General features: G+C 41.4%; 1 protein-coding gene across 1 annotated transcript in view; it reads left to right on the forward strand.

Annotated features, from left to right (window-relative positions):
• The first annotated feature begins 2,134 nt into the window (after nucleotides 1-2,134).
• nvl (nuclear VCP like) overlaps nucleotides 2,135-20,053 on the forward strand; it is a 53,171-nt gene continuing 35,252 nt past the window's right edge. The window contains exons 1-9 of the mRNA XM_062058999.1: nucleotides 2,135-2,436; nucleotides 9,680-9,776; nucleotides 14,223-14,293; nucleotides 14,661-14,713; nucleotides 14,863-14,953; nucleotides 15,036-15,090; nucleotides 17,950-18,150; nucleotides 18,256-18,364; nucleotides 19,644-19,720. Of these exons, the coding sequence (XP_061914983.1) occupies nucleotides 9,720-9,776; nucleotides 14,223-14,293; nucleotides 14,661-14,713; nucleotides 14,863-14,953; nucleotides 15,036-15,090; nucleotides 17,950-18,150; nucleotides 18,256-18,364; nucleotides 19,644-19,720 (714 nt within the window). The 5' untranslated portion in view covers nucleotides 2,135-2,436; nucleotides 9,680-9,719. The remainder of the gene's footprint in view (nucleotides 2,437-9,679; nucleotides 9,777-14,222; nucleotides 14,294-14,660; nucleotides 14,714-14,862; nucleotides 14,954-15,035; nucleotides 15,091-17,949; nucleotides 18,151-18,255; nucleotides 18,365-19,643; nucleotides 19,721-20,053) is intronic.

The raw sequence follows: 20,053 nt of genomic DNA on the forward strand, positions 1-20,053 counted from the left end.
ACGATTCTGAACAGCACGCTGTGATTGGTTTAGTCTTATCTCCTGGCCAATACATTTTGCCATTCTTATGCTCAAAAAAGACCAATTTCAGCCCGAAAGACATAGAATATATATATATTTTTTAAACCCTGGAGGGGAAAGCCGCAAACTTTGAAGCGCAATGTGACCACTGTATAGTAAATCTAAACTGTACAGTGTACTTGAAAGTGTACGTTTACTTTACGGTCCCTGAGAAGATACACTGTAACGAAATATGATATATGCTTATCATCCTGGTCCTTTTTATGTTATTTTATTTTTATTTATTTTTTAGCCATAATCACATTTGATAAAGAAAAACATGCTCTCTCTCACGTGTCATGTAACCTATTTCTGTTATTGTTTTGTTGTACGCCTGCTCAAATTCAGCTTGTTTCCATGGCAACCTGTCGCTTACTTGTTTAACTGTGTCGTGCTGAATAAAACGGAAGCCATGACGTCACCCAATTTTTCATCGATTCCCGGCTGCGAGCTCATATAATTACATATTATCTATAAGTACGCTATTTCTTTCAGACCACCTAAGCTTTTGGCAAAAAATGCACAGGGAACGTTCACACAGAAGACTTTTGCGTTAATCTGACATAAACCTTCTGTATTTTTCATGTACCATGTTAATTGTGTATTGTGAATTATTTCATGTATGTACACCATGTGATTCACCTTTTATTTTTTATTCTGTGGCATACAATACAGTTGTAGATGTATAATCCAATTAAAACTAAAACCCGTTTGCATGTTTATGCCTTTATGTGTACGTTTTTTTTGTGGAAAAAACACCAATTGCACCTTTGTTTACAATTTGCAGAAACAATGCAGAACAATAGGATGGACAATTTACACACGAGATTAGAATAGGAAATAAAGAGGAAACCCATTGTAAGGTTTATTTTTTTAATAAAATCTTTACAACGTTCAACATTTAAAAAACAACCATATGAACAACAACAATCAGTGTATAGTTTAGGTTTAGCCTTGCCACTACACTTTCTGATTACGTCACGTGTTTACCATGCAAGTATCGCGATATTTGACTTACTGTAGAGCGAGAGGTAAAGATGGTTATTTCAAGCTATAGTTGTATCTAGTTTATACATTTATGAATTGTTGGCTTAATAGCCCATTTGATATTTTTGAAGTGTGTTTCTTATATAGATGGAGTAATTTAGAAACAAGTTGTAATATTTACATGTTTCTGTGGATTTTTTACCTGAAATCATAATTTTGTTTGGCTGTCAGAAATAGATGTATTTTGTTACTGCTTGTTTTGATGTCCTCTGAACTATATGGCTGCCTTAAATGTAATTAAATGTTCTCATCACCAGATTGCGGATTGTAGATAGGCCGGATGTGACCAGATATAAGAGGACACACTTCCGGGTGAAAAGGGTTGTTGATGTTGTGGAAGTAAGTCTGATAATAAACTCGCCGGCTCAGAACTACTTTTTTCTCGCCTCCCACAATTACATACTTTTTGTAGATATAAAACCAAACTTAACGTTTGTATAGTGGCGCGACCACTCTATCCGTGTTCCAAATTTGGAATTAGATACTCCAGTCTGGATCTTTTGCAAACGGGGACTGTTTTGAATGGTGGATCACAAACACATCTTCCGGAGTCAAAATAACACTCATGAATGTCACACATAGTTTGTTTCCATCTTGTGAGGTGGTATGTACTATTAGAACATCCCACAATACCATGAATTGATTAACGTGGACCCCGACTTAAACAAGTTGAAAAACGTATTCGGGTGTTACCATTTAGTGGTCAATTGTACGGAATATGTACTGTACTGTGCAATCTACTAATGAAAGTCTCAATCGATCAAAACAACCGCGCAAATTGTCTTCGGCATATTGAAAAATATACACGACGCGGAATAAACAATAATTCAGAAATATATCTACTACTATTCACGCTATAGAGTAAAAACAAACCACGAACTAAGGACGTTTACTAAAAAATATTATGGAGTCGATTAGCTTTGTTTAACCCTCACGAACTTTGACCTCGATAAATTGGACATGCGCAGAAGCCAACTTCGAACTGGTTCGTCAACGTATACATGATGCGTATTTGACCTCAAGTAAACTCATTTGTTTAGGGGAAACCTTTTGAATCGGCTTCATCCATTTGGATATTAAGAAACTGGTAGAAAAAGTAAAAACTCACTTAGATAGACGTCACTTTATTGTTGTCTGAATCATGTTGTCATACATTCGTTTCTCGCCCGGAGTTGTAACGACCCATTACACTTAGTTGCAGTAATAGAAATGAACAGAGGGAGGCAGCACTACATCACAGTTGCCTGAATACCCACGAATAAGAAACAAGGAAGTAGTCGAGGCATCACGTTGGTAAAAGAAATATACTCAGCGCTAGGATTTCGGAAGGTAAGAAAATACATCATTTATAGTACATAAAATAATGTTTTATGACAAAATACATAGTCGTCTGTGTGGTTTGAGTCGGACTTTTAATATTTCTCCATGTTCGGGCACGTGTGTTTTAAAATGTTCATTTTAAAGTTAGAATATCAAGGCAATGTTACCACACGCAGTGGCGCTTACTGTTATTTGTTGTAGAAAAACACTGTGTGGAAATCTTAGTTTCTAAGAGTCTTAAAGTGTGTGTTGTTTTCTGCAAATAAACATACACGTTTGTGTAAACTAGAGAAGGCAATTTGTGTAAGATTGATTGAAGCTTTTATTAGTAGATTGCACAGTACAGTACATATTCTGTACAATTGACCATTAAATGGTAACACCCGAATAAGTTTATCAACTTGTTTAAGTCGGGGTCCACGTAAATCAATTCATGGTACAAAATATATGCTATCAGCATAATACAGTCATCACACAAGTTAATCAGCAGCTCAGAAAGCATAAGAACAAGTATATACATTTGATTATTTACAATCCGGGGAGGTGGGATGTGGAGGGGGGGGTTGAAGTTGCCTGAAGCTGTTCTTTTAGTGCGGTTTTGAAGGAGGATAGAGATGCACTTTCTTTTACACCTGTTGGGAGTGCATTCCACATTGATGTGGCATAGAAGGAGAATGAGTTAAGACCTTTGTTAGATCGGAATCTGGGTTTAACGTGGTTTGTGGCGCTCCCCCTGGTGTTGTGGTTATGGCGGTCAATTACGTTAAAGGCCTACTAAAATGTTTTTTTTTTATTTAAACGGGGATAGCAGATCCATTCTATGTGTCATACTTGATCATTTCGCGATATTGCCATATTTTTGCTGAAAGGATTTAGTAGAGAACATCGACGATAAAGTTCGCAACCTTTGGTCGCTGATAAAAAAAGCCTTACCTGTACCGGAAGTAGCGTGACGTCGCAGGTTGAAGGGCTCCTCACATTTCCCCATTGTTTACACCAGCAGCGAGAGCGTTTTGGACCGAGAAAGCGACGATTACCCCATTAATTTGAACGAGGATGAAAGATTTGTGGATGAGGAACGTGAGAGTGAAGGACTAGAATGCAGTGCAGGACGTATCTTTTTTCGCTCCGACCGTAACTTAGGTAAAAGGGCTCATTGGATTCCACACTTTCTCCTTTTTCTATTGTGGATCACGGATTTGTATTTTAAACCAAATGGACATTCACAGTGACTTTTATCTCCACGACAATACATCGGTGAAGCACTTTAGCTACGGAGCTAACGTGATAGCATCGTGCTTAAATGCAGATAGAAACAAAATAAATAAGCCCCTGACTGGAAGGATAGACAGAAGATCAACAATACTACTATCAGGAGACACCGAACCAAACACTGGACCTGTAACTACACGATCAATGCTGTGCCGCCTGTCGAAGCCTAGCAATGCTGTTGCTAACGATGCCATTGAAGCTAACTTAGCTATGGGACCTCGTCAGAGCTACGATGAAAACATTAGCGCTCCACCTACGCCAGCCCTCATCTGCTCATCAACACCCGTGCTCACCTGCGTTCCAGCGATCGACAGCGCAACGAAGGACTTCACCCGATCATCCATGCGGTCGGCTAGCGTCGGATAGCGCGTCTGCTATTCAAGTCAAAGTCCTCCTGGTTGTGTTGCCGCAGCCAGCCTCTACAGCTACAGACTGATGTCTGTGTAGTGTGTACTATATTAAAAAAAAACTCTGTGAGCAACGGTAATGCCGGATCGTCCAGTTTGTATAGTCAGGAGACGGAACAAACTTAAACACATTTAGCATGGTGTGTTTTGATGCCACGCAAACGCAGCACAGTGTAGTGACATCAGACAGCGGCGAGAGAGAGACATGTTAGCGGATTCTATATTGCTTCAAAGTAACTTAATGGATTATTATATTACTTAAATTTTTAGCTTTTTTGAGTGGATTAATATTGGCCTGTTGATTACTGGATCACTAAGATAAAGCACAGTAGTGGCGGTCCCTCAAAAGTCATTTTGAGGGACTTTTGATGTGGAAATATTTTTGTTAAAAACTTTTATGTGGTGTTTCTTCATAATTTGTGATTTTCAAGCTTATCTTGACATGCGTAGCAGCGGCAGCTGAAGTGAATGTGACAGCGTGTCATAATTGTAACGGTCAGCTAGATTGAAAAAGCACCAATAGCCGTATCATTTGTCCAGCATTTTAACGGTCCTCCTGGACCGAACCAATTACAAACCGGTAGCAAAAATTACCGTTACTCAATACACATCCCCAGTTGTAAGCTGCCTGAATAGTATGGAGAGGCTCACAGCGAGACCTGTTGCTCGTTGAGAAGAGCAATATTACTTTTATGTTAGACTAAGACCTTAAAAAGTCGTTACATTTGTTGCCGGTTGCTTTTTTGAAAAAGACAATCTGGATGGCTCTGAATACTTGTTAAATATATCAACAAAGTTGCTAAGTTGGCAACATCGATCTACTACGTCTACTTACTCTCTGGCAGACTAAGTGTGAATGAGGTGTGTTAAGAAGCATACGGTCGTTACAATGCTATCTACTGTTAGGGGTTTGTAACAACAACCTACATTCACAGTCTGTGGTCCTCTGTTTTTAAATTTTGATTTCTATTTATTGTTTTAATTGGTTTTACCCATTAAAATTGTTTTTAATCATATTTATTTTTATATTGGTTTTATATTTATGTATTTTTTGTTTTTATTCAGTCATTGGTGGAGCTAAGGATAATATTTGAATATTGTTTTTAATATTGTTGTGCAGCACTTTGAAAACATTTCTGTTGTTTAAATGTGCTATAAACATGAAGTGGATTGGATTGGATTCACAGGCAGTCTCATTGTAATGTGTTTGAGGAAGGGTGAACAGTATGGTTTCGTAAAAAATCGATTCACATCGCAATCTTAATTCTTACTTATTACGTTTCCGAATCAATCCAAAATTTCCAAAAATCGATTTTTATTAAAGCGTTTTTGAAACCATCGCAGTGTTTCCCATAAACTGCCAAGATACCTGTGGCGGTGGGGGCGTGGCTATGGGCGTGGTCACCATGGCATAATCGAGAAATTTGCATAATTTACTACAATATGATTTTCTCTAAAAAGGCTAAAAAAATGTATACTTACTAATTAATAGTAACAGTTTTGTTTTAAACGTCCATCCATCCATCCATCCATTTTACAATCTAATTACAACACTTTATGTACATATGGGGACAGCGTGGCGAAGTTGGTAGAGTGGCCATGTCAGCAATCGGAGGTTTGCTGGTTACTGGGGTTCAATCCCCACCTTCTACCATCCTAGTCACGTCCGTTGTGTCCTTGGGCAAGACACTTCACCCTTGCTCCTGATGGCTGCTGATTAGCACCTTGCATGGCAGCTCCCGCCATCAGTGTGTGAATGAGTGAATGTGGAAATACTGTCAAAGCGCTTTGAGTACCTTGAAGGTAGAAAAGCGCTATACAAGTATAACCCATTTATCATTTATTTATTTATGTATATACAGATTTGAACAATAAGTTATTCACTGAAATATATTTATTAATTGTGGTTCTTACAAAAAATATATCTTATAAAATATAAAAGCTAAAATGTCTCTTAAAGCTCTGCCCCTTTAATTAGTGCATACTAAATCATTTAACTTTAGCCTACTACTACAACCATATTATTTACCAGCAACATAAAGTGAAACAGAGGCAGAGGTGTCCTGCCACAGTCAGTAACAAATAAACAGAAAACAGTAGTGGTCAAATACAAATAAGGCAACAAGAGAAGTATTCTACACTTCTCTTTTGTAAAGTAAATCTGAACAGCCTATATGGGCATTTACATCAACTATATGATTTGCCTGAGAAGCTGGACAGGACAAAAAAATAAAAATAAAATTGTTTTTTATTTTTTTTATTTGTGGCGTGCTGCCACAAATAAATGAATGTGTGGGAAACACTGCATCGGTTTTGTTACAGAAGCACTGTTAAAGTTAGCGAGCTAGCTTTAGATCAGGGGTTGCCAACTCGTTGATCGCAATCGACTGTACTAGTCAATCGCAAAATTATTTTTAAAAACAATTATTAATATGTCATTAGTTAGAACCTCATCCGCAGAGTGGTCAACAGATCCATCAACATGCATGCACTTTAACCCCTGAACTAGGGCTGGGCGAATATATGATCGTGATTGATGATCACGATTAATTTGAGTTTGATCACAGTGATCAGCTGTTAGCATTTTTACCTTGATCCTACATGTCCAATTGTCTGTTAGAATATACCGCTGTAGTAAACGGGAGGGAAGCAACGACGGTACAATCCTGCACGCAACAATCCGCCTTTATTGACCGTGATCCTGCGTTTGTTTGTGAATGTGCGTGTGTTTGTGTACGTTTGCGTGTGTTTGTGTACGTTTGCGTGTGTTTGTGTCCGTGTGTGTGTTTGTGTCCGTGTGTGTATATGTGTACAACCATTTTGTTCCACCCTCGCGAAAGTATGGCTCGTCACACCGTAATTAATGTTCAATCAGCGTTGTGCCTGATTACACAGCTGGAAGTGCAGCTCAGAAGAACAAAATAAAGAAATACAAGTAACACGAGGGTAGAAGTTGAAGCACAACATTGAGAAGGAGCAGTGACTTTAGTGACACACTTAATTCTCACTATCTGCTGTAGCTCAACAGTAATCCTGCCCTGAATGAGGACTTGCAGGCAAGCACAGAATGTATTTGTGACTTAACTACTGTATTGGTCCCGACTGGGGGAATAAACATACCATTAATTTAATATTTACATTGTTAATCACACTTTTTGTTTGTGTCTGCAAATATTCAACTCCTCTAATATAACATGTATTAAAAACTCTGCAGAAAGACACTTTTTGTTCCAAAAAGTTTTAAGTTTGTGGATAAAAAAACATTTTATTCCTGAAATAATTATTAAACTTGTTTTATGTGTTGGTACACTTTATTTTACGTTACCTCAAATTCAAACTGCACTTTAATGTACTTTCACTAAATATAAACTACTGTATTTGAGTTTAAGAAGTTTAAAAAAACTCCACAATCTGGGTAACTCGTGAGAAGCACTAATATATACAAGTAATTAAAGAATACAAATAATAATTTACTATTTGAAATTGTTGTTTAGTAAATGTTCACTTAAAATAAACATCATATAGTATTCACTACACTAATTATACTGCAGAATCTCAGGACACAGCGCCACACTTCTTGATATTATTTTTACTAATGATTTTGATAACAATACCACAAGTGGCATGCTAATAGCCGACATCACTGATCATATGCGAGTTTTCATAATCTACGACGGAACCTACAAGGAGAGGAACATGGATGACAAAAAGACTCTTTGAAGAATATGTACAGAACAAAGTATGACAGCTCTCAAAAATGATCTGAGAAGACAGAGTTGGGACAATGTATAAAGTGCAAATTATGTAGATGATGCATATGGTAATTTTTAATACCTTCGAGATGCTTTGTGACAAACACTGTCCATTGAAACAACTTAGAAAGAAGCAAAAGAAAAATAATCAACCATGGATGACAAAAGGACTGAAAAATGCTTGCAAAAAGAAGAATACATTATATAGAACATTTATAACACAAAGATCTACAGAAGCAGAAAACAAGTACAAAACATATAAGAACAAGATAACTGGCGTACTACGAACATGTAGAAAATAATATTACAGTCAATTATTGGACCAGAACAAAAACAATATGAGAGCAACATGGGGCATCCTAAATAGCATTATTAAAAATTGTGCTAAAAAGGACTATCCTAAATACTTCTTAGATGGAAATGTAAAAAATTACAATATGAACGAAGTAGTTGAAAGCTTCAATAAGTACTTTGTGAACATTGGACCAAATCTGGAGGAAAATATTCCAGATCCTGAGTCAGTTGAGGACTTGAATTACACCATAGATCAGTGGTTCTTAACCTTGTTGGAGGTACCGAACCCCACCAGTTCCATATGCACATTCACCGAACCCTTCTTTAGTGAAAAATATATATATATATTTTTTCAAATTCAAGACAAAGTTATATGTTTTTTTTACTGGTGCACAAAATGAACCGTGCATGAACATCACCTTGCTCAAAGAACACAACCAACACTGTGCATGAACTCACAACAAATTACACACCTGCATATCAGATGGAAAATTAGAGGGAACATTTTTTTTATATACACGATGAGTCGGGTGTGTCTTGACCTCCGCGACGGAGGCTCCGCCGAACCACTAGGGTTCGATCGAACCCAGGTTAAGAACCACTGCCATAGATATAAACCCCAACTCTATGTTCCTAGAAGGAGTGACAAGTGGAAATAATCAATATTGTAAAAAAAAAAGGTAAATCCAAGACCTCAACTGATTGCAATGAAATTGATATGAAAACGATAAATGTTATTGAAGAGATTTCAGAACCTTTAATATATATCAGCAACCTATCATTTCAAACAGGCAAATTGTCAGATAAAATGAAAATAGCAAAAGTCGTACCGATTTATAAGACTGGAGACAAACACCAGTTTACAAACTACAGACCTGTTTCTCTACTGCCACAACTTTCTAAAATTATTAAAAAACTGTTTAAGAACAGATTGGACAAATTCATAAATAAAAATGAAACAGACAACCAATACCGATACAGAGCCAGCATTTCAACATCAATGACATTAATTGAAATAACGGAAGAAATCACCATTGCAATAGATAGCAAAAGTGTGCTGCTGCAGAGTTTTATGGATTTTACAAAAGCATTTGACACAATCTATCAATATGTAGAAGAAGTGTCGCAAAAGTTGTGTTTAAGTAGACAGCCTATCGAGGGTTTCTTCCTGATTAGGTACAGGCAGACAACTTAAAATACACGTACGCGGATCTGAATACACACTTTCGGATTGATATACAAACACACAAATTAGTACACGCACACGCAATTTGGATTAAACTCGCAAAAATTGAGATACACATTTGCAAATAATTTGCTACAATAATACTTCCACAGGCGCTTTGAGTACCTTGAAGGTAGAAAAGCGCTATACAAGTATAACCCATTTATCATTTATAATTTATTTTGTGTGTGTATGCAGCGGGCATGCTTTTAGCATGCACACAGACATCAGCTGAAGTGAGACAAATAAGTACGCTGAAAAAACGTATTCTTCATCTGTGTCAAATTTCTTTCTCATTGTAGTGTCCTGTAAGACTGCTGTAATTTGATAAACAAAGCAGACATGAAGAACCGAGGTGGTGGCATGCTGGACGGTCGGCTCAAACACAGATTGGAACAGGTATGTCTGCTGCTTCTCATTGGCTGACTTTCTCACCTAAAGGGGAACTGCACTTTTTTTGGAATTTTGGCTGTTCAGGTTGCATTACACGATTTATCTTTACGTCTACAGCCATTGTTGTTGTTTTGTTTTTGTTGTACGCACTGTTTACGAGTACGCATGTTTTTCCCCGTCTTTACCAAAATATAACTATAGATGTCAAAATTGTGTGTGTACTGAACGCTTCATTTATGATTGCTGCCTTTGGTAAAAACGGGACTCTTAGGTTTTGCTCACATTTGTTTTCTTTTATTTAGACTTGCCTAGTTGGTGTTTTTCGAAACACTTAAAGCAAAAATATGTTTTAAGAAATACTAATAATATCAAGATAATACTTCAATGGGAAATACTAAATGTTAAAAGTATATCAAACAAACCTTTAACGAAGTGATCATTGCAAACTCTTGCATTCTTCGACTCCGCTGCCTTGGACATGCTACTTTTTTCGTCGTCACTTGGTAAAATCTTGCACTCTTCCGCCCTTCTTGATTACCTTTCGAGGAACACTGAGAAAACGTTTATCCTTGTCGTGATTTGAACGGTTCATACAGCCAAAAACCACACAAGCATAGGGTGTTTTTATTTGAGAAAGACTAAATAGCACCTAGTACCCATTGAGAACAGACGCTGGCTTAACCACCACGCGTATGCAATGAGCTGGACGTTAGCCAGATGTGACGTCATTTAAAACCAAGCAGTTCCGCCCATAAAATCCAATAAGTAACTACCCAAAAACCGCCAACACTCAATTTACATTTTGCGACTTGAATAATAAACAAGTATTACTTATATTGTTATTATAAGCGCCAACGCTGACAAACTATTTATAGCTTATGTGGCTATGTTGACATCGGTTGGTGAGCTGCTTTCCCGCCTCTGTGCTCATGAAAGTTTATTGTAGATCATAAATCATGCGTCTCACCTCAATAATAAAAGAATGAGGATAAAATCCGATAAATTGGTACACTTTGAAAGCCAATTTAGACCGGGAATGGCAAGAAAATACATGAGAAGACGGTTGGTCCCCCCCCTTTTCCTCGTTAGAATTATGAATAATTTTTCATCCAAACGGGAATATACCAAATTCTATCAGTCTGCATTCTAATGACATCAGACACTGTACAGTAAGTGATGTTTTATTATGTTCGTTGGCTCTCATAAAGTCTGCAGAGAGTTAAGTAATCAGTGATGTTGAAGAAAAATACGAACGTTGTGATGCGTTTTTCAAATTAATGCACCGCGTATGCTTAAAATAGGCAAAATGCGTAAATATTACATGTTGTTATGAATGTGTCTGTTACTAAATCACATGATACCGTACTTACAGCATGTATATAAAACCTTAACGGAGGTGTTTGGATGTTTTTTTAAGGCGGAATAAAGCCACTCTCATAGGCTTCATTGTAAGTGGACTTTTGATTGCATTTATTTACTCGTTGGAATGCATAAAAAAAGAAAAACATTTGTGTTATTGTCTTACATAAGGATTGTGAATGATGCAAAGTCCCCCCCCCCCCAAAAATGCAGTTCCTCTTTAAGCCTAAGATATACTCTCGCATCACGTAGCTTGCATCCCTTCTGACGGCGTCTCGGTTCGTTTTTTTTATCAGGGTTATTCAACTACATAATAAAGAAGGCCGCAGTTTCAAGGGCCGCAAATCGAAATTTCGATGTTTCGTCACAAAGTGCCTCCGCAGGTTATATTCTTTAATCCACAGGTTATATTCTCCCCTCACAACCTCCTGTGGACAGCCTTCGACTACTTCATGGTCCCAGCAGCTCTCACAACCCTTGTCAAGACCTACTTCCAGGACGTCCAGCTCTGCGTGACAACTGCCGAGTACACCACAGCATGGCAACATCTGGAAATGGGAATCACCATCTCCCCGCTGGCCTTCACCATGGCCATGGAGGTGATCAACCGGGCATCGCGATGGGTGGTTAAGGACAGCTAATAAGACCTGGCCTGAGGCTGCCGCCTGTCAGAGCCTACATGGATGACCTCACAACACTCACCACAACCGAGGCTTGCACTGTACGGCTTCTAAGAAAGCTCCAAGAAAATATCGAGCTGGCTCGCATGAAGATCAAGCCAAGCAAGTCCAGAAGCATCTCTATTGACAAGGGGAAACTGTCACACCACCACTTTCACATTGGTGAGGAACCTATTCCAACAATCTCCGAGAAGCCTGTGAAGTCCCTAGGTCGTTGGTATGATGCCTCCCTCAAAGACAAAGAGCAGGTAAATCAGCTCAGGAAGGAGGTAGCCAGCGGCCTGGAGAACATCGACAGAACCCTGCTTCCTGGCAAGCTGAAGCTCTGGTGCATGCAGTATGGACTACTTCCACGCCTATTGTGGCCACTAACCCTCTATGAATTCCCGCTCTCTAAGGTGGAAAAGCTGGAGACACTGGTTAACTCATATGCAAGAAAGTGGTTTGGCCTTCCCAGGTGCCTCAGCAGTATTGGCTCTACGGCAAAGGAATGCTAGAACTTCCCATTTCCAGTCTTTCAGAGGAGTTCAAGGGCGCCAAAGTCAGACTGGAGATGATGCTACTGGATTTGAGTGATCCATTTGTAGCCCAAGCTGCCCCCATCATGGCCACTGGGAGGGAGTGGACCCCATTGGCTACAACTGAGCAGGCTAAAGCAGCACTCAGGCACAGAGACATTGTGGGCCGAATACAGCAGGGGAGGAGTGGTCTTGGCTTCATGGCCAGTACACCAGCCTGGAGCAAGGGCATTCCATCTCAGAGACGCAAGCTGGTGGTCCAGGAGGTACGTCTGGAAGAGGAATTAAGACGGTGCGCACAAGCTGTGGCGCAGGCAAAGCAAGGGCAGTGGATGGCATGGGAAGGAGTGGAGAAGAGGAATATCTCCTGGAAAGAGCCTTGGGAGATGGAGGCATTCAGGGCGAGCTTTGCCATCAGGGCTGCCTACGATGTCCTGCCTTCTCCAAAAAAACTCAGCCAGTGGTATGGTGAAGACCCCACATGCCCTCTATGTCTGAGTCCAGCAACACTGAAGCACATCCTGGTGGGCTGCAAGACCAGTCTCACCCAAGGCCGTTACACCTGGCGGCACAACCAGGTGTAAGTGTCTTGCAGCAGTGTCTGGAAAATCGAGGGACAAGTGTCAATGCCCTTCCTCCCCCGTCATCCCGTTGGCAAGCAACAACATTTGTCCGGGAGGGCGAGGGTCAAGCCAGCCTCACAACCACAAGACCAGACAGCTAGGCGGGGCACGGGACTGGAAACTGCTGGCAGACCTGGGCCAGAGGCTCTGCTTCCCAGTTGAGATCGTGTCCACCAACCTGCGGCCAGATCTTGTTCTGTGGTCAGCCTCGCTCAGGCTCGTGTACATTATTGAGCTCACGGTGCCCTGGGAGAGTGCAATGGAGGAGGCTTACGAGCGCAAGAAGCTGAGGTACACTGAGCTTGCAGCCAATGTGCAACAACAAGGCTGGAAAGCGAGGGTACGCCCAGTGGAAGTAGGCTGCAGAGGGTTCGTGGCCACCTCAACATCCAGGCTCCTCAGGTAAATGGGAGTGCGAGAGAAGACCTCTCCAGAGCCGCTGAAAAGGGGAATCATTGGCTGTGGGTCAAGCGAAGGGACTCCACCTGGGCTTTCAGGTGAGTTGATGACATCTAGGGAGTGATCCTGGGACGCTGGAACTCACTGCTGAACCCTCTGGAGGTGTCGTGGGCCTATCAGCGAAACACTGAGGAAGGGGGGCGCCCACTTGATAACCTAGAGGATGCCTTCACTCACTTGACCATCCCACAAAGTCGCATAAGTGTCTCAAGTATGCAATAGGGGATTGTAACATCTAGTCCTACACAACAGATTTGAGACTGTGTTTACTTAATTGCAAAGTAAACACATCGGCTTTCATACTGCACTGTCAATAAATTCATTATTATACTCGTTTCCAACATGAGCAGCTGGACAGATAGTTAACAGCATGAAGAAACAAAAGCTTCAGAAGTTATTTTGCGGTTTTATGTTCGTTCTTTAGAAATGTTTTTCTTCCTCAGTTAACCCTGGGCCAATAACAAATTTTGCTTGATGATATATTGACCTACAAATGATTGCTTAAGTCATCACAACATCCTGTTTCGGCAGTGCTGTTTTGGTGATCAAAGTCTTGTGTGGCAGCTTCTATTTAGCCGTTCCGCTGCTCTACGGTCAAACATGAAACAGCAGTACAGGACATTAAAGGTACTAACTAGAGCTGGATTAGAAAAAAATACAGTGCTCCCAGTTTTTGGCATGGTGCCTGAAACACGAGGAAACGGAACAATTTGTTGTCTTCATGCCTTAGCCACTGAATGTGATTAAGTACCTGCATTTGTTTTGTGCTTTGAGTTTATATTTAAGGCTCAGGGTTTACATTTTGTTTTTCAGTATTTGGCTTCTCACACAAATGAGCATGTGGATCTATCAACTGTAGCCCTGGAACTTCAGAAGCAGTACAGGTATGTTTGTCAGATCGGTCTGTATCGCTACGGGGCATTGGCTTAGCATTGTTATCAAGAAGGTTTCGATTAGGATGCGGGTTCGATTATCAGCTCAGGCCTTTTTTTTTAATATTGTGTTTGTGTCGAATTTTCTTCTCATTATTTCCATGGCCTGGATGACTGAAAATCCTCCCAGGCAACCTTTTACTTAATGTTATATTTTCTAGGATAAAAAAAAAAAAGTCTTCTGGTTACAATAAATGATAACATTGTTAAAGGGGCTGAAGTTACAAAAAGCAGCACAAGTTAAAACACTTTTTTCAACAAATGTGTATTGTGTTTGTTGTAAATGTTCTTCTGATAATTCATGTTATGATGACTTTAGAATGGAGTATGGCAGAAGAAACAAGATAGCATTTCGAATTCAAGTCGAGAAAAGTAAGTTATATAACAGTCATGCTATCATCGTTTCATTATTTGCTTGAATGTAATGTTCAAGTGTATGCAATGAATGTATTTAAGGTTTTTTTTATTATAACTATAACAATTATTTCAATAGTTATCATTTCCAATGGTTTTGCTCTTAGTATATCAAGCAATAAAAATGGAGTCTGAACTGGAAGACTTTGAAGTAAAGCACCTGACGGAGAGAGCCAAGATTATCCCAATCGAACCCAGGTAATTTCTGTACTGTACCTACAGTACATTTTTGTTTTTGTGTGGGGGCTTTTTGAATACAATTCAATACTTATTTTCGTAGTGACGACGACTGCAGCAGCAGTTCAGAAGATGTATTGGGGGCTCCAGAGAAAAGTGTAAGTCATTAACCAATTTGCATTATAGGCCACAATGCAAAACTCAGCGTTTGTGTGTGGATGAGTAATACTGAACTGTTTGGTTTTCGTCATTTGCGACATTATCGCATGTCTTACTTAAAAGGGAGCTGCACTTTTTTAGGAATTTTTCCTATCGTTCACAATCCTTATGAGAGACAAAAACACAAAAAGTTTTAGGTTTATTTTTCATTCTAACATGTAAAAATCGTCTCGTTCTTGGTTGCTAACAATGCAGCTAATGGGAGCAATCAATTATACCACTAAATCACTTAAAAATGCATTAAAAAAATGTCAACATTTACCCCTGAACACTGAGATACTCTTTTTTTGTAGCGTAGTAACACATCTGCATGCTTTGGTATTAGCCATAAAAGCTAGCTACGGAAAGAGATAAGCTAGCTTCTACGACAACACGAATCGCATTTGTGTTCGTAATGCACAATGCTGCAAGAGGATTAGCCCACAGTTTTGTTTGAACACAGCAAGCCAGACAGCGTATGTACTGTAGTTGACGTGCTGAGTGTATCATCCATCCATCCATCTTCTTCCGCTTATCCGAGGTCAGGTCGCAGGGGCAGCAGCCTAAGCAGGGAAGCCCAGACTTCCCTCTCCCGAACTACCTCATCTGGCTCCTCTCGATGTGGAGGAGCAGCGGCTTTACTTTGAGCTCCTCCCGGATGACAGAGCTTCTCACCCTATCTCTAAGGGAGAGCCCCGCCATCCGGCGGAGGAAACTAATTTTGGCCGCTCGTACCCGTGATCTTGTCCTTTCGGTCATGACCCAAAGCTGATGACCATAGGTGAGGATGGGAACGTAGATCGACCGGTACATTGAGAGCTTTGCCTTCCGGCTCAGCTCCTTCTTCACCACAACGGATCGATACAGCGTCCGCATTACTGAAGACGCCGCACCGATCCGCTTGTCGATCTCACGATCCACTCTTCCCTCACTCGTGAACAAGACTGAGGTACTTGAACTCCTCCACTTGGGGCAAGATCTCCTCCGCAACCCGGAGATTGCACTCCACCCTTTTCCGGGCGAGAACCATGGACTCGGACTTGGAGGTGCTGATTCCCATCCCAGTCGCTTCACACTCTGCTGCGAACCGATCCAGTGAGAGCTGAAGATCTTGGCCAGATGAAGCCATCAGGACCACATCATCTGCAAATAGCAGAGACCTAATCCTGCAGCCACCAAACCAGATACCCTCAATGCCATGACTGCACCTAGAAATTCTGTCCATAAAAGTTATGAACAGGACAGCCTTGGCGGAGTCCAGCCCTCACTGGAAACGGGACCGAACCAAGCGGGTCCGGACCAAGCTCTGACACTGATTATACAGGGAGCGGACCGCCACAATAAGACAGTTTGTTACCCCATACTCTGAGCACTCCCCACAGGACTTCCCGGGGTACACGGTCGAATGCCTTCTCCAAGTCCACAAAGCACATGTAGACTGGTTGGGCAAACTCCCAAGCACCCTCAAGGACCCTGCAGAGAGTATAGAGCTGGTCCACAGTTCCACGACCAGGACAAAAACCACACTGTTCCTCCTGAATCTGAGGTTCGACTATCCGGCGTAGCCTCCTCTCCAGTACACCTGAATAGACCTTATCGGGAAGGCTGAGGAGTGTGATCCCACGATAGTTGGAACACACCCTCCGGTTCCCCTTCTTAAAGAGAGGAACCACCACCCCGGTCTGCCAATCCAGAGGTATCGTCCCCGATAGCCACGCGATGTTGCAGAGTCTTGTCAACCAAGACAGCCCCACAGCATCCAGAGCCTTAAGGAACTCCGGAGCCTTGCCACCAAGGAGCTTTTTAACTACCTCGTCAACCTCAGCCCCAGAAATAGGAGAGCCCACCACAGATTCCCCAGGCACTGCTTCCTCATAGGAAGACGTGCTGGTAGGATTGAGGAGGTCTTCGAAGTATTCCCTCCACCGATCCACAACATCCGCAGTCGAGGTCAGCAGAACACCATCCATACACGGTGTTGACATTGCACTGCTTCCCCTTCCTGAGGCGGCGGATGGTGATCCAGAATCGCTTCAAAGCCGTCCGGAAGTCGTTTTCCATGGCTTCCCTGAACTCCTCCCATGTCTGAGTTTTTGCCTCCGCGACTGCTGAAGCCGCACACCGCTTGGCCTGTCGGTACCTGTCTGCTGCCTCCGGAGTCCCATGAGCCAAAAGAGCCCGATAGGACTCTTTCTTCAGCTTGACGGCATCCCTCACCGCTGGTGTCCACCGGATTACCGCCAGATAGATAGTACTTTATTGATTCCTTCGGGAGAGTTCCCTCAGGAAAAAAACGGTGGTTGGTGCCACGACAGGCACCAACCACCTTGCGGCCACAGCTCCAATCGGCCGCCTCAAACAATAGAGGTATGGAACATCGTCCACTCGGACTCAATGTCCAGCGCCTCCCTCGTGAAATGTTCAAAGTTCTTCCGGCACATTATCCGGCACAACACCGGGATGATTCATTGTGCTTTAAATTTTATTGCGGCATTAAGCGAAGTCACGATGGTATCCTTACATCACACTCAAATTTATAAGCGCATGCTTAAATTTACAGCATGCCTTTGGTAAGTGCCGGAGTGAGAAGAGGTTTTAAATTAATTACCGCCCCGGCGCTAATTCAAGGAAATACGGTATGTGTAAAATTAGCTGTCATCATAGACTGTCAAGTTTGTTATACTCCACTTCGTTATATTTCTACTTGTGTTTGCTTATTTTGGCGGTGATAATATGCTGCACACTAACTAAGGTAGACCTCTATGTAAGCTTCTAAAAGCTATGTATTTAAACAACCCAATGTTTATTGCCACCTACAGAGCAGCAGTCACATGAACAGCTCTCTTACTTCTCTGTACCGAAAAGGATCTTCTGACTTGAGCACCTACTCCTCTATTAAAGAGCCGTCTGCTACAAGTCAAACATGTACAGGAGGTTGGTTCATCGATAAAGGCCAACGTCCTGCGAAGGCCGACATCTTCGTGGACCTTAGTGAAGATCAGCAAATTAAGGCAGTAAATGTAAGTACTGTATGCATATCTGCTTGGGAATAATAATGAAAGGTATTTGTGAAATAAAATGTGATAGACCTTTATAGAACTTTGCTGTTATTATCTCATCAACAGAAAGATGATTCCATGTTGGAGTCTGGGGGATCCTACAAAAGGGCAGTCAAAAGGAAAAAGAAGTCATCTAAAGAGCCTGAACAAGAACAAACAAAAAGAGAGAAGAAAGGTACTCCTATCTTTAACGCACGATAGTAAAACAGATGGTTGCAGTTTTGCTAAGCAGATTGGGTGTTATGCTTTTTCTGTGTCCAAAAGTATTCTTCACCATCCATTTTCTTTCCTACTTATTATGATGTAACCATTTATTTGTATTCCATCCATCCATTTTCTACTGCTTGTCCCGCTCAGGGCTGCGGTGGGTGCTGGAGCCTTTCACAGCTGCATTCGGGCGGAAGGCAGGGTACACCCTAGACAAGTCGCCACCTCATCGCAGGGCCAACACAGATAGACAGACAACATTCACATATTTTTCAATACGGAACATTTATTTCGGTACAGCAGTTAACTGATGTCCCAGATTGTACACACAAAGTGTTCATTCGCCATTGAAGCGCATTTTGCGTGAAGGCATAGATTTCAGGCATGTAGAGCACCTCCACAATACCCAACATTGGACGAAAACAGTACAGCCCTGCCTTTGGCTGGCAGGAGAGGTCAGCCAAGGAGAACGAAGCCAGAGCAGGAAACCTCTTCCCTTGATAAAGTGACGCCTTCCCTATGTAATATGTAAACGGACAAAGAGAAGAGGATAAGACAAAAGCAGTGTGGTGCCATTGTTTAGTAGAAGCTAAAAGCTAGAACTAAACTAGGAAAGCAAAGACCTCTGCCATGCCCTACCGCCTAATAAAAAAAGAAGAAAGCTTCACCCACCTTTCCTGGTGTATCAATGTGACTGAATGTTAGGTGGTGGGCTGAGAGGGCGTTGGCACAAATTGGCTGCCACATGTGTCTGTGGACTGAATGTATATTGGGATGTCAGTGTAACTCCAATCAATTATCATTATTTTTTCCAAGTGTAGGGCAGCACGGGGGAACAGGGGTTAGTGCATGTGCCTCACAATACGAAGGTCCCGAGTAGTCCTGAGTTCAATCCCGGGCTTGGGATCTTTCTGTGTGGAGTTTGCATGTTCTCCCCATGACTGCGTGGGTTCCCTCCGGGTACTCCGGCTTCCTCCCACCGCCAAAGACATGCACCTGGGGATAGGTTGATTGGCAACACTAAATTGTCCCTAGTGTGTGAATGTGAGTGTGAATGTTGTCTGTCTATCTGTGTTGGCCCTGCGATGAGGTGGCGACTTATCCAGGGTGTACCCCGCCTTCCGCCCGAATGCAGCTGAGATAGGCTCCAGCACCCCCCGCGGCCCCAAAGGGACCAGCGGTAGAAAATGGATGGGTTTCCAAGTGTAATAATATGAATGCTTTATGAATTATATCTATTCTCTTAGCAAAATCCAACTCAACAAAGCTGCAGTATCCCACTGTAAAGTTTGAAGACGTTGGTGGTAATGAAGGCACATTAACGGTTTGTGACATTTTCACCTTTCCCATAATAATAATAATGATAATAGTGTTACTAGATGTCTTTTTACTGGATGCATCACATTTTTGGTACCTATCAAAATTGTCTGGTTTTGTTGTAGGCAGGAGTGCCCAAACTTTTTGACTCTGGGGTCACATTGGTTTAAAATAATTTGGTCGGTGGCGGCATGTTTACATTGTATTTACCAGACTATAAGCTGCTACTTTTTTCCACACTTTGAACCCTGCGGCTTATGCAACTAGTTAATGGATGTTTCTTCACTGACCGCCATAATTTTGTATACGACAAATGGTTTTCAGAGAACTCTGACAGTGA

This window comes from Entelurus aequoreus, linkage group LG09, assembly GCF_033978785.1.
Source record: "Entelurus aequoreus isolate RoL-2023_Sb linkage group LG09, RoL_Eaeq_v1.1, whole genome shotgun sequence".
NCBI lineage: Eukaryota > Metazoa > Chordata > Actinopteri > Syngnathiformes > Syngnathidae > Entelurus > Entelurus aequoreus.